Genomic DNA, 26,641 nt, shown 5'->3' with positions numbered 1-26,641 from the left:
CGCCACCCACTGAAGAATAGCACTGCAGGAACAGAGAAGGTTGGGCTAAAGGTCCTTCTTTACATGCAGGTGACTGCATGTAGGTTGCCCTATAGTCTGGAATCCCCCTCACCTGAGATATTCAAGCACCATCTGGACTTGATCCTGTGCAATGTAGTCTAGGGGACCCTCCTCGAGCAGGGAGACTGGATCAGAGCAGGAGGTTGGACCCACTGTGTTCCCTTCCAACCTTACCTATTCTGTGATTCTGTGATAATTCTGGTTAAATTCCAGTCCTGGTAATTGCACTCTACCTGAAGAAATTCGTGCTGCTGATTCACCTGTGAAAGTCACAGTGGTCCTGGGCAGAGCCACCCAGGGTTGTCACAACAGGCTGCATAACTGACTTTGGGATGGGACTCTTTCATGTTGAATTGCCGGGATTCTTGTTGATGTGTTTTGTGTTTGATTTAGACCTTTACTAGGTCAGGGAAACTGAGAGAAACTGAGCAGACTGTTTAGCTCAGTTGTTGGCATGATCACAGGAGAGAGAAGAAGCTTGTGCTCCATTTCCTGAGTCAGTTAAGTCTCTGGAACACATCTAGGGCCCAGAGCCTTCTCTGGATAGTGAATAATACCATCTGTGTCAAATGTAGGTACCAAGAGTGATTAGATCATGATCTGGTCTGCTGGTACAAGGTATCCAGATGTAAAGTTTTAGGTACTTTGAGGCAGTAGGAAGAGAGTGGGAAATTGTGAATCAAGTTCTGTGCTAACAGGACTCTCAGGCTGCAGAGCAGTGCCTCTACCCTTTGTGCAAGAGATCCTAGAAAATAAGGTAATGCACAAGAAAGGCACTGCAGCTAGCGAGAAATAAAGGCTTTCAGATGTAGTGATTATGATGGTCATTCAAGAACAGGGTGTCTGACTTCTTTTGCTGTGTTTGATTCATGGTAAGCAGAGCAGCTTCAAAAAGGGGTATCCCTAATCAAAAAAAGTCCCTATATTTTTGTGGTTAGGACCCTCCTAAAATGTGTGCATTTGAATAACTTTGGAAGAAATTAATTGAAGTTTATTCCCTGTTTGCATCTCAGGCAGGTGCTCAGAACACTTCATTTTCAAGGCTACCAGACTGGGTCCTCCATGGTACAAGGGATACCATGCACACAAATGTCAGCATGGCTTCAAGGTAGACCAGGCATGTAACATCATTACAGTACCTGATGGTAGGGGTGTGTCTTGCACAAAAGGACACATATATGGAGAACTTTTTTCCTGGAGAACCTTACCACTGCTGGAAGCGATACATATCTGGTATACCCCCTTGATACTTTGCTGGTTAGCAGAGGTTTGGAGATGTCAGAATTGGTGATTTTTCATTACCTATTTGGCATGCTTGAGTAAATACTGCAAGGAGTCTTCCAACATGTGAACTCATAGGAAGGCTTTTCTTTGCAGTTCCTTTGGAGCAGATCAAAATTCTTTGCTTTCTAAAATAAACTGTTCCTTGTGTCTTTTGTAAAGCTGGCAAAAGAATAAGATCAACCTCAATCCACATTTTCTTCTAACTTTCCCAAACAGACATTAAAATAAAATGTCCTTTACTAAACATGAGGTAGGATTTTTCCTTTGATGACTCTATGCGCCCAAAAGACAGCTCAAATCCAGGAAACATGAGGAAAGATTCAGCCTCTTGAAGGGTGCAGATTTCATTGTTATTGTTTGCCAGTGAAAGAACAACAATGCATAAGAAAACATGTATACTAAATAACGCTAATTGCATTATAAAGAGCACCAGGCATCCTATAAAAACTTGTTGCCTAAATGTGTCTGTAACAATTTGTCAGCAAATGATCTTCATGCAAAAGAGCCAAAGCAATTAGCTGGGGGCTGGCTGAGCTCTGCACTCCTTTCACATGCTGTGTAGTAAAACAGACCACCAAAAAAAAATCCTGTATATCTCAAAATGCTAGGTCAGTGGTTCAGCTGTTTCACTAGAGTATTTTCTGTGTTAATTTGCCACATTTTAGAAAGCATGTTACACATTTTTTTACCCTCTCTTTTTTCACTGCCCCTGCTATGGTTTGGCTACATGAGCCTAAGAGTAAATGCCCTGCAGATGAATTTGCATTGTCTGGAACTGAATCAACAAATAAGTTTCACCTGAACGTGGACATATTTATTCTCCAGGTTAAGGCTGATTTTTATTTATTTATATTTTCAAGCTTCTTTAACCAACAGGTAAGTAAAAAATTAATTATGACAATGGAAAAACATTGGCTTAACCCACCTGTTTCAGGTTTGTTTTTGTGATTTTAAGTTAGAACTTTCATTTACTGTAACCCATCTGATTTTGAAGAAGAGTAAATGGCAGGTATATGGTATTTTCCCTTTTAAGAGGTGTTGTAATTTTATACACTAGGATAACACCTGTGGATCAAGCTACTCTGAGCTTTGGGAGTATTGTGAAGATGTGACTACAGATTCACTTATACTTCTTTCCAAGAAAATGTATGTAAGTAATAGTGGCTGCTTTGTTTTTTTATAGGCTGGAACTGTGTTATTCATGGGATGTGGAGTATAACGTTGATTTTGTGTTTTGACTCTTCAATTCTTCTGTAAATGAAGAAAGAGGAGAAAGCAATTTGGCTCTTGCTGTTCACAGATGGGAAGATGTGGTCTTTGATGTTAATGCTAGAACTAGTAATCAAATGTTGGTTTCCTGGCTTTTAATGTGTGAATGAGTTGAAAGATGCTCTCGACTAGGCTAACAAGCCATGTGTAGTGGGTGAATGATACTTTGTGTAGCTCATTCTTGACACATTTATGATATAAAACAAATGTATGAAGGTCTTTTGACCCGTGAGCTAAGGCTGCCTATGTTGATAGAGACAAGGCAAGAGTATTTGGAGGTTTTGTAAAGTATCCACATGCACTGCTGTCTCCCTGCCTCTATCCTCATTTTGTTTAACTTTCTGTTTGTTATGTACTGTGCTTTCTGCTGGAATACTGTTAATATTCACTTCATGTGACCTTTGCTATTACACCTCCCCTGACTGGAAATCGCATGGTGAAATCTTTTTAGACCTATAGTGTCTATATTTAGGCTTGAGAAAGTACAGGACAGCGCTTATGGCCATGCAGCTGCACAAAACCTGCTTGTTTCCTCTTCATCAATGAATAGCACCAAGTGCTCAAGGAATTCAGCAGCCGTATTTTGCTTGGAAATATATGTGAAGGAGGATCCTCCTTCTTGTAATTTTATTTATCATTAACAGACATTTTAATTTCTTCCCAGTGGCAATTATACTGATATCACCACATCTAAATCAGAAATGACACTGTAGTGGTTATGTTATGTTGACTAGGCATCACCTAATTTTTAAGTGGCATTCTTGCCCCATCATTTTGATTGTATCCCTTTCTAATAAGTAATATAAGAAAAAATCTACATAATGGAAAACATATATATTAATATATTCCATGACAAACATGCTAACTTTACATATTAATCATGGTAAATAGAAGTCATGTTTTACATTTTTCCTCTTCAGTACACTGTTCTCTTGACAGCTTGCTTTCCCTCTGGTTCTATTCTTTCCTGGTGTACATTCCACAGCCTCTGGTCACCCTATTAATTGCAGAAGAAGGCAGGTCACATCCACCTGGTTAAAAGGGGAAAAAGGAAAAACAATGTTACTGGATAATATTGCTGCTCTCCTCACTGCACTCAGGTCTGCATGAAGGGACCCGAATATGTGCAGTAAACATACGTGTGTGATAATGAGATTGTTGGTGGAAAGTCATCTTGAAAAGACAAGGAGCAATTAAGCTTGCTTACTTATACAAGTTAGAATGACAAGATGCCAGTGCTGGTCCCGCTCATCCATATAATAGGGTTCTCCTTCCCTGCTTAGCTGTATTGGGAGAAGCATTTCCTGTCAAGCCTCTGCCATGACTCCACCATAAAAGCAATCGGCCTTCCTCCCTTTCATGCACCATTCATTCTCACACTTGCATCACTCTCCTGATTTCAACTGAGTGGCTGCTAGCAAGCACCTGTATTAGAATAATTTAAGAATTCAATGCAAAGCCTTCATATAACTGAGTATTTATTTGTATTGGTGTACTCTCTCATCCAATTTTAATTGAATACTTAAAGATGTCAGTGGGGAGATGTGCATGTTGTTCACAAATGCTTAATAATGCGATGTGTGGAGTCAACAAATAATGCACCTTTCTTTTGCTATCTTGAAGATTTAGATAGGATATCTTGGATGCTATTGACAAGGAGAGAAGTGTGGAACAATAGGAACACATGATAGTGTTAGATAACAATAGCTACCCTTATGCATCTTGAATTGAATGATGAAGCCATCAATTAGAGAAATAGCCCTCTGAGTATATATCATTGACAAGATGAATACCAGTACATTGCATTTCTGGATGGAGATCTCAGTGATCTGTAATTCAGAAAGGCAGTGAATAGTATATACAGTCAAACTAATTCTAATACTTTGAAAATCAGAAATCTTTTACCCATTTTTTTTTTTTTGTTTTAGTGGTTTGGGTTTTTTTTTAGCTGCAAGACTTTTTCAGATACTGAAGGTATTTGTACTTTATATTAATAACTTAAACAGTGCTTTCTCAGTTAATAACTATTGAGATGCCATTCTTCTTCACAGTAAGAATATTAGTAGAAACTTTCAGGGCTTAAAGGAGCATGAGGAGCAGTTTTTCTACTTGCTTGTCTGGTCTCTTACACACAGGCATGGGAATCCATTCATACGCTGTGAACTCTGTTAGAGTCCCTCTCTATAATAAGGAGCAGACCTGGCATACACTTTATGGTATGGCCTTATTTTCAACCTAAATTCTCTCATGTTCTCTTTGGAATGTCTGATAGTTTCTACCCCTTCTGCACCTCCCAGATTTGGGTGGGGTTTTTTTTTTGTTTTGTTCTGTTATGCTTTGTTGTTGGGGTTTGTTTGGTTTTTTAAAATCATTAGTATTGGTTATAGCAGAAAAGCAGCAGAAAGTGTCAGAGACAGAAGCTGCATTAAAATAAATAAGGAATTCCCAGCTTTTACAGTTTCAGTTTATCACTTTCATTTCTTTTACTTACATTTCAAAGTGAGTAAATATTCCATGGTCAGGGCCAAAATTTATTCTTGGATATTTACCTATGTACCAAAATATACAGCAGCAGCATTAGACACTGAAAATGGCTCTGTAGGAGAATAAAGAAAAAAATGAGAAATTTCTGTAATTAACAGATTATTTGACTAACTATAAAATACAATTAAAGGAATTTAAAAAAGTATTCATGACCATTATCTGTATTATTATTATTATTGGCTGATTTTTTTTTTTTGTCGTGGACTGCTTTGTGTGAAATCAGCTTTATCATCTAAATGTTTAGGTCCTCTTCATGTTTGTTTTCTTGTATGCAGAAGGTCATTATATTAAAAAATGGATCCTACCAGGCATGCCAGTGATTGTTGCAGTGAAGAATTTCCAGAGCCTTAGGAGATAAAAAAAGTCACTACCTTTCCCAGAAGCATCTGAAAGGGTAATGAAGTTTAGTGGATCTCAAATGTATTGACAATATATGGCCTGATGAGGGTAAGAAAGAGCTCAGGTCTTTCAGGATAACAGCAGGTAAAAGAAATTGCTGTACCTTTCCCCCTTCTAAACCTAATCAAATGAAACCACCTACAGGCCAATATGCTTCTTGAGTGCACTTTGCCCTGGAAAAAGTGTTGTATTATCACCCAAAACATAAATAATGCAATAAAAGAAAATGGTTGATGTCTTCTTAATGAGCTATTCTTAAGGCACCCTTCACTCCTATCTCTTCATAGCCTGATGCAAAAAGCAGCATCCAATGGTTGAGAATGAATTTTGAGTGCTGCTAGGAAAGTGCAAATGAGAAAACCGGTGTAATTATACTGCTTACTGCATCTACAGGTCCATGTGGTTTGACCAGCTGTGTTAGGACACCCTGTAATTTGGAGGAATTCTCTGTGCAACTGGCACCATAAATGTACTGCTATCAAAAGGATGGTTAATAATCTAAAGTTGGCTGCTAACATTGCTGGAGCTGGTGTCTATAATTTCAGTGAGTGACCTGAATGACTCTGCAATGAAAGACTGAAATGTCACTCTCCTCCTTTACTTTGTTTGCCTTGAGCAAAGACTGCTCCAGATTGTGTACATTCACCAAGGTCCAAATGATGAAAGGGCAGTGCGTAAGTGTGGATTCAAGGCTCAGCTAAATCTCCCTGCTCTGGCAGAACAGTAGGGGAACACGAGGAAGAGGGCATGGTGAAAAATAGGATGAACTCTGGATCAGCTTCCACTGTGGCTAACTTTTCCCATCTCTGAGCAAGTAAAAGTGAGCCTGGCTGTAGGGACCTGGGTCTCCCTTGCTCTCTTAGCTGCCAGCCACAAGTAAATCAGACCTGATGCCTGTGGCTAAAGGCAAAGCAAATGGTTTCCATTACCCAGGTATTTATTTTGCACCTGCTGCTGTGACATCTGTGTAATAACAGTTACATATTACAAAAGGTAGTCTGACCTGCCATCAAGTATTTCATTGCTTTTCTTCATTGTGCTGAGTGAGCAAGCAAGCAGAGGATTCTATATTCTTAATGGAAGGTAGAACTGTAGAATCATTTAGGATGGAAAAGACCTTTAAGATCATCAAGGTGCCACAGACCATCCAGCTGAGACACCTGTGGAGTGGCAAGTGCAAAGACCTTTGCTGTCGGGAATCTTAAACCCTTGTTTCCGATGTGCCTCGTTGGTACAGCTCAGATGCAGTAAAGGAGTAAAATACTATCAGTAAATTTCAGAAAGTTCAGTATTTGCATTTCATTTGGAAACCTATGACATTTTGGCATATTTTCACTGGAAGGCCAGAGCAAAGCTGATTGAAGATCAGTGTCGGCATTAAAATATACAAGGTATGGAGAGCTGGTGCGCTTCAGAGCAAAGCCAGCCTGCCAGGCACAGAACCAGGGCAACCCTGGGACAGAGAATAGGACTGTTAGGGTTGGTGGTTTTTTTTAAATGCAGCATTAAATAAAGAGATTAAGTCACCCACAACACTCTGAAATGGTATCTTCTTGGAGTGATACAGGTTCTTAGAGCAAATATGTTTCTTTTCAGAGCTTTGTTCATATTGCCTGAGGTACAAATGTCAGGACTGGGGGCTGTTCAACCTTTCCACTTACAGTGTGGCAGATAGGAAAGCATAGGAACAGCACCGTTTTCTGTATTGTCTCTGGTACAGTACGGTTAATTTTCAAGGACCAAGAAACTTTTCCATCATTTGGATAAGCATGGATGTCAGTTGTACTCTGGCAAAATTATGATGAGCAGCTCCAAAAAAATCTAAGCCTGAGTGACCATTCCCCTCCAGCCATCCTGAAGGCACTATAAACATTTTGTTTACTGAAATTATTAAGAAGTACTGCTGCCATTTTATATATGACTGGTGAAGTTCTGACTTCATTTCTGGAAGCAACAAAATAATTGCTTTCACCTCCCCACCTTACATTGTCTGTAATTAGTTGGAAATGTGACATAATGCCAGGAAGATGGACGAAAATAATCTAGAAAGCAAGGACACTGGCATTAGTGCTCACTGCAGTATATTTGTGAAGCACTTCTGTTAGATTTAGGACTGTATCTGATTTACCTGGGAGGGAAAAAGACCTGAACTCATCTGAGGTGAAGCACAGACTTTGGCTTTCCTCTGGTCACCTGGACTATCAACATCCTTTTTTTGTCCCTGTAAGATATAACCCTGTCTCTACAGCATCTTTTATCTACAGCACACCACTCATCTTACAGGGTTCTACTTCATACCATGTGACCCAATGCTGAAATGTTTTGTATTGCTACAATTTCAAGTTCATGGAAAAGGATGAATATTTGGCTCTTTCCTCTTTACACTATGATGTGCATTTTTGTGACTGCTGAACATGCAGCTTTTCACAAGCAAAGAAGGAAGAAATGCCAAAGAAGTTGCCTCATCACTTTAACAGAATGAGAGACACTGCAAATTAAATCACACAAGAGGAAAAACAACAACTTGGTGGGTTGTTTTGGTTTATTTTCCCCCTTGTGTAGCTAGAAAAGATCTTGCACATTGTAAAGAAAAATTGTCTGTTTCTGTGGAAAATGTAAAATGTATATATTTGCCATAAATTTACTCAAATTTTGTTGCAGATCATATAGGCAAAACTCTGTGCTTTCTTAGGTTTACTTATATTACAAGAAAATTTGACCTACCCCCTCCTGAAGAGGGAGAGAAAAGCCTGAAACACTTCCAGCAGCCTACCTCTCTATTATTATTTTCACTCTTTTTTTTTTTTTTTTTTTTTTTTGGTGTAGGGTGGGAAGCAGAGAGAAAGAGGGAGAAGGGAATGAAAAGTGCCTATCAAGTAAGTAAAGATTGTGATTTACAGGAGTGAGCAGAAAATCTGTTGGTTTTTTTGTTGTTATTTTTTTTTTTTAACTAGGATGGATAATAATCTGTCCCTCACAGTCCAATTAATTTAGAGAATCCAGGAACCTGAGGATTGTCTTTTTAGCAGTTCCTCCTCCACAGCAAGGTTTGCTTTGCCACTGCCCATTATCCCAGAGCTCTTGCAACATCACTGACTACAAACACTGTATTTCTGCATTGACTGAACTGAATTTCCCAAGACCTTGGGAGTTATCTGAAGGCCCTGGGAAATTTCACTACAATTTGAGGTTAGGCAGGTCTGTGCATTAAAACTGTTTTTTTCCAGCAGCATGAACACACACACACATACACAGAAACAAGAGTCAGGTTCTCCTCAGAGACTGTTTTTACACTGTTTCAAGAGCTTTATTCTTGTTCCTCATTTACATTCCCAGGAGAGGAAACTGACTCAATATCTCTCTTATTTGTAGGCACTTGTGATAGCAGATTGAGGTTTCCCAGCTCAGTAAGAAGTCAAATGATCCAGTAACTGACTCTGCATCTTGATTACTGAGGATACAGGAAAAATAATGTATTTTATCCACTTTCATCTGGCTACTCTTGACAACACTATGCAGGCAGGTAAGGTACCTTAGGTTGCTTGTATGCAGGGCTTATTTTGGAAGTAACACAATCCAAGGAGAGCCCCTCATTAGGGCTTCAATGAGGGATTACACACAGGTGTTAAAGGACAAATAAGCTAGGCTTTTTCAGCATTATTCTTGTTTAATGTTACAAAAGGGCCTTCAAAACTCTGGATGCAAATAATGCTTTCCAATAGGCTGCCAAGAATAGTCATGCCAATAATGCCATGCCAATGTGAATGAAGTTGGAGTGTTTTTCTTCGCAACTATCAGACATGCCACACAATGCATTTCTGTGGAGTTCTCTTTCTTGGGTGGTTGAAATCACTTGGCTGGCAGCCTCGTGCCTCCCAGCTCACCTGAGGCATGCTGTAATCAGCCAGAACCGTGCTGCATGTCATGTCTTACTGCTTCCAGAAAATATACAAATTTCCTTTCCTTCTATCCCTTTGTGAATGAGTCCCTTAGGGGTATGGTTTTAAGACAGCGCACAAGAAGCCTTTGCACAGATCCTTGTAACACATAATGAGATTTGTGTGCCTGCCTACTTTCTCTGAAAATGAACCCTAGAACAGCAGAAGTGACTTGGTCTGGCACTTGCTTGGTCCTTTTGACCTCCCTCTTGTGACAGAAGATAAAGGCTTCCCCCTCCTTCTCTTATAGAAAGCCTGGAGGGTAGGTTTTTATGATGTGCTGTCTTGTCTTGCAGTAAACAGAGACATTTCTTGAGGTTTTTAAAGTCACCAGCTCCAGTTCTGAAGAAAGATACAGTTGTTCAGCACTTTGTGGGATAAACTTGTCTTAGGAGTACAAGTGCAATGAGTCTGCATGTCCTATGACAGAAGGCTTGAACACAGAGTTTTTGCTTCAAAATGACATCAGAAAACACTGGAAATGCTGGAGAGGTAACTGCTTAAGACAAGTAGAAAAGTCTTACCTGCAAAATAGCTGCCAAGAGCTCATGCTCATTCCAAGCCTTTTTTTTGTTATTACTGCACCCTGCAGTATTCAGTGAAGTGGCTCAGTGAAAATTCACCTACAAAGACTCATGTAAGCTTCTTGTACACAGCCCATTTTTAATGTTTTTTTGTAAGGCCTACAAAAAAAGAGAGAAAGAACATGCTATAAACCACCACCAAAACATCTGAGCTGTTATGGATTGTGGGAAGGTTGCTTGCAGTCTGCCAGGATCCATGCTGAGTGCCTAGGGAGCTGAAAACTGCTCTTGTCCTGTGATAAGGGCTTTACATGAAGCAGGCTCTGCTGGAGGCACAGCAACTTACAACTTGTGTTGAACCAGCACTGCCAAAATGCCTCTTATAAGCAGCATCAACTGAAGTGATGTCAAAAATTCTCCTGCCCTATAACCTAAGTAAAGAATGTGAATTTAATGGGGAAATATACATTGAAAAGTATAGCTGAGATCAAGATACTGTGTGCCTAGGCCATGTACACAGAACTGTGTTGTCTCTCACTGAGAACCAGCAGGCTGTACCTCACAGTTTCTTGGGTTTTGCCTTGGGCCTGGACTAGATGTATTTCTGCACTAGTAAAACACAGCAAGTGCAGTAAGTGTTTACCCCCTTTGACATTACCATTTCATCTGGTCTAATAAGATCCAGCTTTTATTTCTGTGTGTAGCTGTGCCTGTGAGAGGCAGGAAGAACACACCAGCTGGGGAGGAAAAAGGAAAAAGAATAAAGAAAATATTCCCGGGTACCTACCCAAGGAGTTAATGCATTGGGGCATATGTGAAGGAGTTAAAACACTACGCAGGTACAGATCCTGTGGCAATTACAAATGTTATTGAAATAAAAACCAGAAACAGGAAGCCAAAAAACAGGTCCCTAAGGCAGGCATCTGTCTTAAATGATATCATTTGTCAAGTTTCCAGCATTTTGTGGTTGTGAACACAAAAAGAAGTTCTGTGTTACACTAAGGACATTACATACTCATTAGTCGGAATGTTCCTGAAGTACATAATACAGGATTTTCATTTAATAAGAAGCAGCTACTTGCAACTGCATTGCACATAAAATAAATTCTGGGCATGCTAATTGCAATTCAAGGATCTTCTACCTAATTTTTGACAGGTTTTTCTTGCCCTCCCCCCTTAGACTACACTGCAAAAATTGTAAGCAGATTCTATTACTAAAGTTTTAAAATCTTCAGAGAATATTTTTTACTTCTGAAATCTGAATTTATTCAGTCATGAATTATGAAGATTTTAATGCAGATATTAAAGAACAAAAGAAAAAAAAAAACAAGTTATCTACAGGAATATTGTAGCAAGAACTGGCATATTAAGGCAAAATACATACATGTACATATACATATACACATACACATGCATATACATGTGTGTCTCTTGGTACAATAACTCTCCAAGTCATTCCTCCCCATCTCAAAGAACAAACCTAGCTTTAATGAATTGGTTTAGTTCCTCTATCTGAACACTATTAGTGCATTAGTTTTAACTAATATATAAGCTACCCCCTCGCTGCCCTGCCAATGACCTTAAGCTTCACATGGTAGGAAAGCCACTTGCTGTAGAATAGAAAAGTAATTTATCCACCATGATTGTTCAGCCCTGGCCCCTCTGTAAAACAGCAACTGACAATTGTGCTGTGTTATGGATGGTACGTTTGTGGTGTGTACAATAGTGTGCAGAGCATCAAACTCACTTCCCTGAATACTGCAGGCAGGATTTGAAAAGTGATCATAGAGAGAAGCGACCACTTGCTGAGTGATGTCCCTCCATTTCCAAATCTTTTTTTTTTTTCCAAGTAGCTTCCCCCATTTTTTTCTCAAAAGAAACATCAGTGTTGTTTTCTCAGCTTAAGTAAGAGCAGTATGTAGTTTTCCATTCATAAAAGTATGTCATAATAATAATGAAAACAGGTTACATTGCTTTTATTTTACCTGGGATTCCCCTGCTTCTTTCCACATTTCAGCATTTAGCATATTCCCTCAAAACATAATAAATTTCTATTCTGTAGCTTAAGGGATCCATCAGTTAAAATGTTAGTCTTTCATCTTTATTACCCTCCCATTAAAATGAAAGAAACCGGGACACACTTCAGTTTAGAAGAAGCAATTTAGTTGGTAATGTCCTTACTACTCAAGTCTTTACAAAGAGAGAAAGTGCATTATTGCTTATATTTCACACATCTATCTGCATAAGAAGCAACTAAAGCTTTCAGACACATATGATATTAAATTTAATAATATTCTTTGATTAGATTATTTTATTACAACATTTTTCCATTACTAGTCATTTCCCGTACACATTTACATTCATAAAACCTGCAGGTTTTTCTTTGTTTGTATGTGTTTATATGTATTCATAAAGCAAGGAAAAGATTTTCTGGTTTGCTACAGCTGTTAGATTCAAAAAGAACAGATTAATAACTAGCCACCACGTAGGACTAGGTTTTCTTGTACACTGCACCAGTAACCCTTTGCTATAATGAGGACACAAAGAGGCTCACATCAGGCTGCTCCTCTTCTTCATAACTCAAAAGCGTCACAGTGGCAATAGCCTCTAGTGCTATTTGTCTTTAGTGCAGTTGTGACACTTCGGCATGATCCATAATTTGGCAGCTATTTACCGTGACATTTCCCTTCAGTGCAGCCATAACATTCAGTGAAGCCATTATTTGGTTCCATTTACCATATAAATTGTATTGTCGTGCATGCATGCTAGCAGCTACATTAGGTACCTGAAAATGAGTAAATCTTGTAAAATAGATACTAACAGCTATTCAGCAGAGAAATTTCTTTACTCCTCAGACAGAAGTAGGAATATATATAATATCTGCAAACATTACTACAAACTTTTCCTTGAGAGATTGCAATTATCTGTTTTTACATGACACAGCAGTTATTCATATCCACTTACTAAATATACACTTTATGTGCATATACATTACACACATTTGCACACATACGAACATACAGCAAACTATTGCTTGGTAGAAACCCAACTTGATTCAAAAAGGTATTAGGAGAATCCAGCATAGCAATTAAGTAGGAAGCATATCTGTAAAATGTGCTGAGGGTTGCAAGCCAGGAGAGAGCAAGTGAGTACGTGTGTGTCCGTGCGCGCGTGCGTATGCACACATGTGACAGACTCAGGAAACAAGCCAGCTCTTCATCTAGTTCTTTGTTGTTTTTCCATGGAAGCATATGTGTGTAGGGAAGGGAAATTTGGTTATTAGCCTCAGCAAACAATGCCAAATTCCTCTGTAGCAAATTCATTTAGAAAGGTAAAATTAGGATGTAGTGCTGGCAACCACATCTCAATGAGCTGCTATTATTAATAGTATTATTATTTAAATCCCTGCTCTCTACATATAGTATACTTCGTACTTCCAAGGCAAATGTATTATTATTTTTAATCATTTAAGTCCCCACTGTGCACACAGCTTTTAATACACCTTTTTTTGCAAGCATATTAAGTGTATTGTTATTAATCCCTTGCTGTGACTCTACAGTATTTCTTTTCCTTGTATGTTCAATGTCCTATCATCATTTAAACCTCTCAGTGTGCATGCCATATACATTTTCCTAGGCATCTAATATTTAAACATTATTTAAATCCATCATAGCTTACTTATTCAAAGGCAGCCCTGCTCCCACAAATGTAAGTTTGCAGAATGTACTTTTAAATAAAGAGAAGTTATTTTTTTTCCCCTTGCTGCAACCCAAAATTTATTACGAAACTCATCAAAAAGGCCTTATCTGCATGTTTAAGAAATACTTTTCACTCTCTCTCAATTGATAATGCTTTCTTTTAATAATTTGAAGCATATAAGTTGTATCTTTAAAAACAAAAACTACTTCTTCATTCCATATTCATGCCTGAGCTACCCCTTCAGCTTAACATAAACATTTGATGAAAAAGACAAGCCCAATCACCATAGCCTAATCTAAACATCAAAAGGGCTACGAAATTTGTACATGGGCTATCCAAGTTATGCATGTAATAAATGTAAACCTTTTATTAATGCTGTGATCAATATGAAAGGGCTAAATAACAATCTGAAGCCAAAGTTAAAATGAACAACATGTCATATCTGAATATACATGTGTGAACCTTCCAAAGGTCCCTCTCTTCTCCTCTTTTGATCAGTGAAGAAGCCTGGGGCAGTTGCATTATGCAATGTTCTATATGAAGTAACATATTAAAAAGAAAGTAGAATGTATGTCCAAACAGAATCCTGTAACAGGAAGAATTTTCTATGACAAAAACATATGGAATTTACTGCCTCAGAAACACCGAATCTATTGAACCGACAGTGATCAACATATCTGAAAATTGTGCCAGTTGGATGGTTTTTGCATTTGATTGTGGGAATTTAATTTGAAAAAATTGTTACTCATGCAACTCTTCTGTACATATCACAGATGTAACCAATTGGTTTGTTTTTAAATTTTTTTTTTTATTATTTTACCACAGTACATCCCATACAACCTTGGTTTTTTAAGATGCATTTAATTACCAAGGACTTCACTTTATCTCTGAACAAGGAAAGACATCACACATGCCTAGGAATAAAATGTTGAGAACATTGCATGCTCTGTATGGTACTTGAGTGTTGTCATCTTATAGCATTTAGCTGGAAGGCCAATATACCTTTCTAATTATGCAAAACACAAACACAACAAAATATTTGTATTATCAGAGATGAAAAAGGAAATATGTTTCTAACAGCAGATCTTACTTAAAACAAAAATCATGGTGGTTTGATGCTCACTTTGAGTAAGAGAGAAAAATGGTCACAAAAGACTCAATCCATTCTGCCTTTCCCCAAAATCACCAGTGCGACTAAACCCAGTGGTCAGGCATGGCCCAAGAAAGGGACAGTTCTACATTGTACATAATTCTCTATGATGCTAATTACATATGTACTAAAAATTTACATTATGAATGTACTATATCAAAATTTAAAATATTATTCTGTCAGCACTACTGAATAAAATCTATGTTTTCCTGTGCTACCATCAAAAATGTTGTATACAGTCTGTCCTGAATAATGCCCTAAAATTAAGTTTACCCTGGATTTTTTCCTTCAAGTCCTAGGCATTATCAGTCTATCATTATGTTTATTATGAAGCATATGATCTTAGGAAATTTCCATCTCTTCAACAGCATACAAATGAATGTCATTTTAAAAGATGTGGCAAAATTGGCCTTTATGATCTTAAAAGTTTTCTATGGAAAAAAATATGTAGAGCAAGCAGTGTCAAGTATTTTATTGTTCTGGAAAATATTATGCTTCTAGCTGGAATTCCCCCGGTATGTACCATTAATAATATTCACTAGGTGAGGAAGAATTTTTGAAACTTTACAAAACCCATTAACTGCACCCGCTATAAAATGTATGGCTGAGCATCAGTACGTGTACCAGGTATTGTGACTATAGATTTAAAATGGTCCTGCTGTTTGTAAGTGGGCTCCTGCAGAAGCAGTATTTGGTAAAAGTAGAAGCACCGGCCTGATTATGGGAAGTCCCTTCAAGAATGATCAGTCAAATAACTCTGAAAAACACAATATCTGAAAAAGAGCTAGTCAGCAAGAAACATATAATTATGAATAAATGCCACAAATATTTAAATAGCTTTTAAAACTTTATTTAATCTTCAAAAAATATACAGGGTGTGAACACACATGAACATGGCTCAAAATCCCATTCTAATAATCTTTAAATACTGACTAAAGGGGAGACTGGACAATAAACAGTAAGAGTGGAAAATGAAAAGGCAACAAAATGAGACTATATTGCAACTTGTAGTTAAAGATTTAAAAGAAAATTGTGTAGTTGTTTATAGTTATGGAAGACATAATTAAAAAAAAAATCAAGTTGCTTAATATTACTGACATGTCAGAATTGGAGGATAGATTTCCCTGTGTAACCAGTCAAGGAATATTACTATGATTCATGATGCAACTGAATTATGATTATCATGTTTGTGACAGAAAATCAAGAGCATTTTTTTCCCAGGAACTTCAAAAGATTAATAGAGCAACCGAAAGATACAACTCTTTACTTATTCTTGTTCTAACAATTTTATTTTTAAATCAGGGAATCAAAATTGCTGAAAGATTTTTTTTTCTGAGCTGAACTACAGATGGAGTCTTATCAAATCAGGCTGACAGACTAAATCTGCCTGTGCATCAAGACATTCTGTCATGAACAATGTTCTTGTCTCATGCTAACCTAAGTGACAGTATCAAACACAGGCCCATTATGCCCCCGCTACAGCCACTGATTTAGACAATTTTAAGAAAATAAAAACAAACAAATGAACCCCCCCCAACAAACTCATCCCTTTTTATTAACACTTTAATGCTGCTTTTTAATATAATATCCATTACTAAGCTTAAAAAAAGAAATTGTTTCTAGTAAATCTGAGGCATAAAGTGCCCATTTTCTCTCTTCTGATTTATATCATTGTTCTGTTTTTACAGCTTACTGTTGACAGAGTGAGGTAATTCAACTACAATTTTACCAATGTTTTTTCCCATGTACATGTAATCTACAGCACGGAATACAGACTCCAAGCCAGTGAACTTGCCCTCAGGAGACATGTCTCCAAAGTCCACCTCACAAACCAGGTCTCCTCTTTCATACATCTTGAGCAAATGCTGCAGAGCCATTTTGTAGTCAGAAAGGTAATGGTTCAAGAAGAAACCCTGGACACTAGCAGACTTCTTCAATAGTTTTGCTGGCAATAACTCTGCTTTAATAGGCTGGAAGCCAGTGGGGTTTTGGTAGCCAGTGATAAACCCAATAACTATCAGGCGCCCTTTGATAGCCAAGGCATTGAGAGCCAAGTCAAACATCTTTCCTCCAACAGATTCATACACCACATCCACACCTTCTGGGTAGTCCTTCCTAAGCACAGATTCGACATTTTCAGTTTTATAGTTGATGGTACGGTCACAGCCAATGGATTTCAGAAAGCCACCCTTTTCATCACTGGAGCAGGTTCCAATTACATGGCATTTTGCCTTTTTTGCAAGCTGCACAGCGAACTGGCCTGTTCCTCCAGCTGCTGCTGTCACCAGAACCTTCTTGCCTTCAGACAGGTCTCCCAGCTCTTTCAAACTGAGGTATGCAGTTGCGCCACTTACCATTAAAGTGAGAAACTCGGGTTTCACCGAGGGTAGAGGGACTGCTTGTCTGGCTGGCACAACTGTGTATTCAGCAAAGGAACCTGCTTTCACGTAGGCCACAGCTTGACCCACCGTGTAATCTGCACTAGCACTGAGTCCTAATGCTACCACTTCACCGACACCTTCAAAGCCTATATCAAAGGGGGGTTTAACTGAGGCGTCATATCGACCAGCTGAGTAGTTTATATCAGATGCATTGATGCCGACAAATCTAGAAGAAAACAAAAATGTTTTAACGAGATTTACTCCTTACCAAGTTTTCATTGTATGAGAAACCTTATATTTAAATTTGTGGGATAAGTACAAGATTTGTTCTGATTATATGTATATTTGAATAACGAGTACACTCCAAAGATTACTTTAATCAGATTTTCATAGTTTCCATTCTGTTATTCTAGAATTACAGACAAATTTTCTAAACAAAAAGAAACAAGAAGTTGTAAAAAGTAAAACCCAAAACAAAACAAAACAAAATCCCTTATATTTTCCTTACGTCCACTTGACTAAGCTAAAGAAGCTGAAAACAAATCTGTAAAAGATTAAAGCATGAAAATTAACTGACCGCTTCATACAAGATTTGAAAACACAGAAGAATGAAACATGCAGAGCAGTAAATATGTGGATTCTGGCAACAAATTTATATTTTTGAATATAATAATACTGTTAATGACTAATGATCATATTAACTATCGATGTCATTTGCAAGGTCATGTTACTGTAGGCAAGTACTTTTTAATTGATGGAGTCACTACAGCAAATTTGCCTTTTGATGTAGCTAATGTCAACGTTAAAATATTTTTCTTTATATAAATTACTTGCAACACATCAAAACAACCTTGCACAGAAGGAGTAAAATTGCAAAACTGAATATCAAGTCCTACTGACCTCTAACAGGTGAAAATAGATGGCAATTTTTTTATTTTTTTTTTTAGAGAAAGATAAAGACATTCTCACAACTTGATTAAGCGCTATGAGATAATTCCTAAAACAAAGTTATGATCTAGCTCAAATGCAAAGATTTTTTTTTTTTAAGTAACTATCTTTACACAGGCAAGAGAGGAGAGACTGGGGAAGGTTCTGATAACTGAAAAATGTAAAAAAGAAACACATGAAACAGCAAATGCCAGGACTGTTACTATGTATGGATGTGACAACCTAAAAGGTGTACTTGACACCACGTAAAAGCTGCAGAAGTAGGCAAACAGTGTTTGTTTCATTGTTGCAGTTAGCAACAAGCTCAGAACGTATATGTGTGTAGTTTTAAATTGCTTGCACGCAGAGTGAAGAGAACTAAAACCGCTTTACTCCTTTTGATATTCTTCATTTTTTACAGCATGGGGAGCTTCAAACTTTCACCAATGTTATGTTTAAAAAGACACATAAGCTTAAACATATCCATACATAAAATAGGTAAAAGAACCTCTCCGTTATCCTGCCTTTAACTCGCCGCTCCTCCGCAGCAAAAAATGCCTACTTCTTGTCCGCAGATACAAAAAAATCTCCTATTATCCCGTCTGCGGTGACTCCCGTACAGGAGTGCTAAAAGATGTATAAAAATTGGTAACGGAGTTGCAGCTTCCGAGGCAGACCGTGTCCCTCGGGCACCAGGCGAGACGTGCCGGCGCTGCACCAGCCTCCTCCCGCCCTTACACCCCAACTTCTGCGGAGGGGAGCGGAGGGTGAGAGCCCGGTGGGGCTCGGTGCTTGCCCCGTCACCGGCCTCACGGCTTGGCCCAGCCGGGGCTCTCGGTAGCCGCGAGGGCAGCCCGGGGCGCCCGCTGTGTCCCCGGCCCCAGCCCGCAAGGGAGGTCCCGGCTCCCGGCTGGGCTCAGCCTCTCTCCTCACGCTCCCGGCGCGCGTCTGCTTTGGCAGGATGCGGAGCAGCCGTGCCCGCGGCTGGGCAGCGCACCCCGACACGGGCAGGCAGCGCAGCGACAGGAGAACAAGCCCCCCCTGCTTTTAAGACCTTCCCCTTCTCGGCGCTGCACGGCGGCGGCCGGAGCACAAAGGCAGGTAGAACAACAAACACTCTGAGGACAAAAACTTTGCGCGCGGGGAAGGGGCAAGTCGTGCGGGGGGCCAGGCGGCTGCCGAGCAGGGCTCCAGCACACGCACCGCTGCTTTTGTTCTGCAGCTGGAGAGGATGCGAACCCTTCCCCGCCCGGGGCGCACGGCAACTTGTGCGTGCGGCTGCGGGGCCGCGGCGCAACTTGGCGCTGCCCGGCCGCTCCCCGCCGCGCCGGGCAGGGGATGCGGGCTCTCCGCGGGGCTGGCGCCCGGCCGCCCCCGCACACTCATCCGTGCATACCCACACAGACACGCGTGTTCAACACCCGCTCCCTCCCCGTCTCTGCGGGGCGGCTGTGCCACGGGAAATGATCCTCCCAGGGCTTCTGGGTTCATCATTATTAATCAGCGCAGCCTACCTTCTATCGCTCCCCCCCTGTTTTTTTTTTTTTTTTTTAAACCCCCGTTTTATTGTGTGCAAACTCTTAACTCCTGGTCGCATTGTACTGGATTTTTCTCTCCCCCCCCCCCCCCCCTCCCTTTATTTATTATTTTTTTTAACAAGATTGTTTAGTCTTAGCTTCCTTGCACATTAAAACGATCACACACACCGTCTGGATTAAAACATAGTGTCTAATTTGCCTTGTCATTCCAGCTAACAGAAGCGGGGTGGTAGGATGTGCGTGCCGTTTCACAGATTATTTTGCTTTTAAAAGTAGAATAAAGTACGAATTACAAGTTGAAGATCAGTTTACTAACTTCTGAGACTGAGGAAAGTAGAGAGCAGAAGAAGAAACAAGTAGAGAGAGTAGAAGAAACAATTACTTGGGGTACTAGTGGGTTTTAAGACACCTTCCAGATCTTTTATGTTGCTTTCATTCACTTTCTTACTTTAAATCTGTCCTTTAATTTAGAAGTTTCTAGTTGAGTTTTGCCCCTTACATTTCAAGATGGCAACCTGAGGCAGGGTGTGAAAAAAGCCTGAGACTGGGTTTTCTCAAAATAATTATGCACATTGAGTCACCCATTTTATTTATACGCAACAGTGTTGAAACCCCTCATACTGTTTATTATAGAAAACAGGAGGACACTGCCGAGGGGAAGAAATGCTGTTTTGTGTACCACAACAAAGAGTGAGACAACGAAAACCAGCATTACAGCCTTAAACACAGACAAAACAAAGTCATCTAAAGCAGCACCACGCAAGAAAAACATTATTTAGACCAAACACCCAGCAGGAATAGCCCTCCATTTTTCCCCATTGTGATCCCTTTAGTCCCCTGGTTCAAAAAAAGAAACTTTCTCAACCTCTCTTACTCCCTTTTCTATAAACTTTGTTCCCATCTTCCAGCCCAAAAGTAAATTCTTACAGGTATTCTGACAATGAAATGTGTCACTTCATCAAGAAAATCTCGAAAATCCCCCAACTTTAAGAAGGACCAAACTTTCACAGCCTTGGGCCCTTCTCCTGCAATGAAATGGAAAACCCTTGCTTCCACACCCACCCCTCTTTGCCCCCCAGAAAACAGAACAAACGGACATACGAAACTTAAATGGCTTCACTAAGGATTTATCACCTTTTCCCTTCCCCTTTCTGTCCTACACAGAATCAAAGTAAAACAAATACCTTAAATTAATTTCTAGTTTTGAAGTATTTTTGGGTAAAAGATGGGTTATTTTTTTCTGTATAAAAAAGTAGAAATAAGAGTTGCTGACCTAGCTCTCTAAAACAGAAGTTTCCCCTAACTGCATCTCATTTTAAAATATCTATCCACACACAGATTTTAATTTCCTATTCCCATAAATCCCAAACCACATTTTATTGTGGTGAATGACGATTGTTTTGCATGAAAAGCTCAAAGCAATTAATACTATTCATGGGCATGACTGGGACTAAAATGAACAAATCTGTAAATGCCCTCTTGGAACCCCAGTCTTTCATTGTTTTGTTTTTAATTGTATGCTTCTACCTATTAGAAAATGTATAATTGTATTTGAGCTTGGTTGTTTGTTTTCTTTTAAAAACTAAATAATCAGAGACTTATCGTTTTGGGATGGGATAGTCCTTCCCAAGAGTGACAGAAAAAGGGAAAACATTCAGAACTTGCTTCATGCTGCAGCTTGTGCACAGCGAATGTTTTACAGTAATGTAATTCTGTGTCTTCTGTGACATTCTTCAGAAAAAAAAAAAAAACAGTAAAGAGAGAAGAAACGCTACAAGTAATACAAAATGTATGAACTCTACATCTAGACTTCATCACTCACCTCTTCCTCCCCTTCATCCCCACACATGCCTGTATACCAGTAGAGGAATATGTGTGTTAAATCCCAGCAACTGCCTGCCTGAATCTGTGGACCAGCTCCCGCCTTTAGTATGGTACGAGCCCTTTTACCATGATTGTGCATGTCCCACAAGCACCCAGGGAGCCCACTCAGCAAAAGGAGGGAGAAGAGGAAGAAGGGAAGAGTTACACTGGAAGCTGTTAAAAAAAAAGGAATAAATTCTAGAAATGTACAGGAGGGCAGGCGGGGGAGTGGGATGAGAAAGACTGCAAGTGCATGTGTGGGAGGGAGGGGAGTTTAGAAACAAGGATGTCCCTCTGCCTTGTATTACCCAAATAAGAGTACTTGCTACTTGTATCTCAAGTCTTTGGACCTCTTCCACAGGAAGGAATTTAACTCCAGCCGATACTGTTGCACGCCAGTACTGTTTCAGTTATTAGTGGTGCAGTAACACAGTGTCTTAGAGTTCTGAGGTTTGGAGGGAATTTTGGTCTCAGAAATCCTAGTGGGAGATGTCAGCATCGAATTAAAGTGCCACAGCAGCTTTCTCGTCAGCTCCTGGAAGAAACACTGCTCTTTCTCCTAATCCCTTCTTCACCCTGTATTTTTGTGTTACATATGGACACATACATGTCACACATACGCACACAGTCACACACTGCCTTAGTGAACCGCGCAGCATTGTTCTCAAGCCAACTTAGTGCTGCTTAACATCTTTAGGCTCCCACAGCGAACACGGCAAACTATGTGTTACTACGATTTCCTTGCTTGACAAGAACCTGAGAACACTGCTCTCTCCCGTGCCAGCCACGCAGTCTGCTCCAAAGTCCCCGGAGTTTCGGCTTCCCTTCGTGGGCAGAGAAACCTCTGAACTTCAAAAGATTTAGTTTTAGCGCAAGGAAGGACGGCGTCTAGGAAGGAGCCACCGAGGACAAACAGGCTTTATGGAGACAGTGGGGGGAGGCACGTTTTCTCCTCGGAGTCTTCATTTCATGGCGAGCTGGTCACCGCGCCGGACGTGGGATTTACGGTGTATTATGCTAAGCAAAATGTCACCTCCTCACTCTTCGCCCGACCCGGCTGCTCTCTAAAAGCCACCAATAACTGCGGGCCCGCGTCCTGCGAGGGAGGCCGAGGGCCGCCCTGCCCCTCCGCGCTCGGCGCGCAGGGCTGGGGGTGGTGCCGGGGCCGCCCGGCCGCGGCCTGCCGGCGAGTCACGGCTGCGCGGGGCGAGCCCGCAGCGCGGCGCGGGCAGCGGGGCCGCGCCGAGGCAGCGGCCGGGCCGCCCGCACACCGATGCCGGGGCGCCGCGCGGGGACACGCTCATGCCCCGGGCAGGGCGTGCGTGTAACCAGCCCGGGCAGGCCCCAGGGAGGGGCCCTGCGAGCGCTCCCCTCCGTCCCACTCCCTCCTCGGCACTCACCGACATAACACTCGCCTCTTCCCCGCCCCCCCTTTGGCACAGAGGCCCTGGGGAGTTTCTCTTCCTTCGGGCAGGCGCACGCCGGGAGCGGCGCGCACACACAGACAAACCCACGCAGCCCCGCCACACGAGGAGGAAGTGTCACCCCCACACACGTGGATGGGGTGACAGAGCTGTAGCACCAGCCGTTCAAAACAACAACAATAAAATGAAATTAACAGTCGCCAGATGGCGGCTGGCACAACTTTGGAGCCGGCCTCCGAAGTGAGGGCGCATGTGGGAGAGAGCAGGCCACAAGGCGCCAGGAGTCGGCGGGCCGGGGCGCGGGGGGGCGGCCGGGGCTCACCTGTTCCTGACCAGGAGGTCTCCGTCTCCCGGGAGTGGCACGGGCGAGTCCTGCTGCAGGGTGACCGCTTCCCTGAAGTTTTGGCTCAGCTTAGTCACCACCAGCTTCTTCATGGAGCTGGGGATGGACGAGCCCTGGAAATCCAAAAAGTGACGGGAGTAGGACATGTCCAGGACGGGCCGTGACCAGCTGCCACCGAAGCAGGACCAGGCAGGAGCCGCCGCGGCACAGGACGGCTGCCGCCGCCACCACCACCGCGCTGCCCGGGAGCTCAGCGAAGCGCCGCTTTTCGCGCTAAAACTCATGCCCTGCCTCGGGTCTCCTCTCCCGCCCCGCTCGGCAGAGCTCCGACTCGGGATTCTCCAGGCAGCTCGCAGGACGCGCCGGCAGGAGAAACTCCCCGCTCGCAGCTATGTGTGTACGTAAACAGAGCCCCCGTGCAGCAGGCTCTCCCTCCCCTCCCAGCCGGCCCCTCCGCCGCACGGAGACGCCGCCGGAGGAGCAGCGCCAAGACGGTCCCCCTGCAGCAGCCGCTCGTCTTCTGCCGCCCAAGGGCACTACCGAGGGGCGAGGCCGGCCCGCTCCTGCGGCCGTCCGTCCCACTAGCGCCTGCCCCTGCCTGCCTGCGCTGCCTTGCCAGCGAGGCAGGTGTGCGGCGGGCCGGAGTATCTCCTAAAGGAGATGGTGGTGGTGGTGGCTTTTAGTTTGCACCCTGGCTCTGACTAAGGGGTTTAAAAACAGGGGAGGGAGAGAGGGGGGGCAGACAGACGGACAGAGAGAAACGCCTCGGATTAACCCCCCCCCCCCCCCCGCCCCGTTCTTTCGTTTACAAAAAGAGGGTATATCCCGACCCCCCAAAAAAGGGAGGAATGGAGAAAAAAAAAAGAGAGAAGAAAGCACGGTAAATTATCGGCCGGGAAAGGTTAGAGAGAAGTGGGGAGAAGTTGCAGCTAATCTCCTAATGTTGTTATTAGCCGCCGCCGAGGAGCCGCTGCCCGCGGGCGGACGCTCCGCCCCTTCCGTGCGAAACGTTTCACTTCCTCGCAAGGTGCTACGAATCAACCCCGAGACGGCGGCGGCGGCTCCGCGCCTGCCGCAGGAGGGGATTTAAACGGGCGAAGCTCTTCCCGCCGTCGCCGTCCTGCCGAGAGGGGAAGGGTAACAGGCTGCTGTCAGTTTGCTTGGGTAGCAGGGGTGATCCCTGATACGGCCAGAAAATCTTGCTGTCCCCTCTCGCTTCTTTCTTTCTTCTTAAAAAAAAAAAAAAAAAAAAAAATTAATTTAGTCATTTTTCGCTCTAGGTTACGTTTGGGTGAGGGAACCTGCTCAGGGAATCAACTGGGTCAAGGAACCGAAGTCAATGTTATGATAGAGCTGCCAATCCCAACTTGGTACAACTGCGTAGAGAAAAGCAATATAATAGAGATGTTGCATTGATGTCGCATATAGTTCCCAGAATTAACTCCATCTTACCAGTCTAAACAGCTCAATGCTTAATTGTGCGGTAATAAGAAGAAGGAAAATTCCCTTCTGCCCGAAAAAGAACAAAACTGCAGTTCCAAGTGCTTTCCTTTAGGAATCAGCTGGGTAGTTTTTATTTGCTTTCTTGACTTAAAAAAAAAAAAAGGGAAGAACCCTTCTGTTCTCGCAGCTAACATTATATAAATCCCCAGACACATACTGTGCAAAATGTATTAGCAGTATGTTTCATATGCTGCAGTTCTCGCTCTGCAATCTGTTGGTATTTTAAAGTAAGGATGAACTGTAATCTCCCATAAATCATTTTTAATTCAATGCTGGGTAGACGTGTGCCACGGCGAAGTATCATCTCCTGCCTGCCTCTTTTTTTTTCTTTCTCTTTTTAAGTTTGCTGGAAGAAGACCTTTGCTGAAGTTAAATCAGCACATGCGTCTTGCGCAGCACTTCAGCAAGTGGATTATAATAACAACCCCCTCAACGCGTGTCTCACATGAGGAATCTTTTATGCCGTGCTGTATTAAGACTTTTTTTTTGTCATATTGTTTAGCTCTGGGAAAGGGAAAAAAATGAAAACAAAGCAATTAAAAAGATTGACAGGTATGGGTTTGTGTGAGACCTATTTGTAATTGTCAGGGTGACGTGGGCAAGAGGAGGAGGAGTAACAAACTGAAGCAGGAAAAGCAGCTCGATGTGTCTGTCTATCAGTTGAGACTGTCTGAGAGCCCTGGGATCCGAATGTGTGTTATATTTCAGTGAAAAGAGAAGAGAGGGAGAGTGGATCTCTTTCTCTCCCAGGAGTTTAGGGGGGGGGACAGTTCACGTTAATCTGTCCCACTCAGTGAATGTCTTTTCTTCCTCCCCCCCTCCCTCTCTGCACACACTCTCCGGGGTTTTTCTTGGTTTTGGCAAATTTTTTGTGTGTGTGTGTTGTTTTTTGTTTTTTGGTTTTTTTCTTCTTCTGTTGCAGATCGAGATCAGCAAAAAAAAAATCCATGATAAAAAATGTGTTTGCATTATATTTAGTAGCAGAAGAAGCTTCGATTTGTGGAAGAGAAAAAAAAGGGAGAGCAAGAGAGAAAAGTAGTCCTCTCCGGTGGTGACACTGTTTGATCTGTGACTGTTTGGAAGGTGGAGGAGTGACTGACATTTCCCATCCGGTGTATATGTATGTATGGGGGCTTTACTCCTTTTTATGATTTGCTTCCTTGCTCTTAGACTAAGTGCTGGGAGGAGAAGGAGAGACTGGATCGACCTCGTTTTTTGCACAATGAACAAACTATTACCAACGCAATAAAAAAACAAACAAACAAAAAACCCCCCAACAACAACAGCAACAACAACACACAAATCCACGAGCTTGAAACAAGCCAGCGAGCGAGCGAGAAAGTTGCGCTTTGAGACTCTTTGATCTCGGAGAAAGCCTGAGAGGGGGGGAGTGACTGAATTTACCGTCTCATCGCCGCCGCTTGCTCGGCTCTCCACCGCGAAGAAGGAGAAGAAGACGAAGAAGTGATTAAGGAAAGGAGGGGGAGAAGGGGAGAGAGAAAAAGGAGGAGAAAAAAAAAAAAGGAACGAAAGAAAGATAATGGATTTGGGCTACAGATTGAACTGATCAAATCTTATTTATTTTGCACATCTCCACTGGCATCTTCCCTGCTGCTGCTGCTGCCGAGAGGACTGAAGAGCTTTGTCTTATAAGGAACTTAAAAGAGAGAGAAAGAGAGAGAGAGTGTGTGAGAGAGAGAGGGAGGAAAAATTAACCTTGTAAATGAAAACATTTCCTAAGCAAGTTTTTGGAGTGGCGGCGGAAATTGGCATCCCTGTCACCAGTCTGTGGCTT

The 26,641-nt window shown here is 41.7% G+C and overlaps 2 protein-coding genes and 1 long non-coding RNA gene across 3 annotated transcripts in view; 1 reads left to right on the top strand and 2 right to left on the bottom strand.

Moving 5' to 3' along the window:
• Window positions 1-3,194: 3,194 nt before the first annotated feature.
• Window positions 3,195-4,318, bottom strand: LOC146768349 (uncharacterized). Its single transcript, XR_014952833.1, has 2 exons — window positions 3,821-4,318; window positions 3,195-3,644 (listed from the first exon to the last, which is right to left on the bottom strand). It is a non-coding gene; the product is annotated as an uncharacterized LOC146768349 (long non-coding RNA).
• A 7,841-nt stretch (window positions 4,319-12,159) lies between these two features.
• PTGR3 (prostaglandin reductase 3) lies at window positions 12,160-24,345 on the bottom strand. The gene is made up of 2 exons (XM_021530860.4): window positions 23,323-24,345; window positions 12,160-17,474 (listed from the first exon to the last, which is right to left on the bottom strand). Exons 1-2 carry the CDS (start codon window positions 23,625-23,627, stop codon window positions 16,550-16,552), a joined length of 1,230 nt encoding a protein of 409 aa, XP_021386535.1. The 5' UTR covers window positions 23,628-24,345; the 3' UTR covers window positions 12,160-16,549.
• Window positions 24,346-24,393: 48 nt separating this feature from the next.
• The window catches only part of TSHZ1 (teashirt zinc finger homeobox 1), a 57,736-nt gene continuing 55,488 nt past the window's right edge, over window positions 24,394-26,641 (top strand). Inside the window, exon 1 of the mRNA XM_021530859.4 lies at window positions 24,394-26,641. This exon is cut by the window's right edge and continues 460 nt beyond it. The gene's annotated coding sequence lies outside the window, so the exon portion shown is untranslated.

The sequence above is a fragment of the Lonchura striata genome, chromosome 2 (assembly GCF_050655825.1).
Source record: "Lonchura striata isolate lonStrDom1 chromosome 2, ASM5065582v1, whole genome shotgun sequence".
In the NCBI taxonomy this organism is placed as follows: domain Eukaryota; kingdom Metazoa; phylum Chordata; class Aves; order Passeriformes; family Estrildidae; genus Lonchura; species Lonchura striata.
This window is presented reverse-complemented; position numbering and strand designations above follow the sequence as displayed.

What these genes read in the sequence shown, in the direction of transcription:
- PTGR3 (XM_021530860.4), bottom strand. Translation starts at nt 23,627, where the DNA reads ATGAGTTTTAGCGCGAAAAGCGGCGCTTCGCTGAGCTCCCGGGCAGCG. An exon ending in GACCTCCTGGTCAGGAACAG is followed by an intron (nt 17,475 to 23,322) that starts GTGAGCCCCGGC and finishes GTTTTCTTCTAG; the next exon opens with ATTTGTCGGCATCAATGCAT.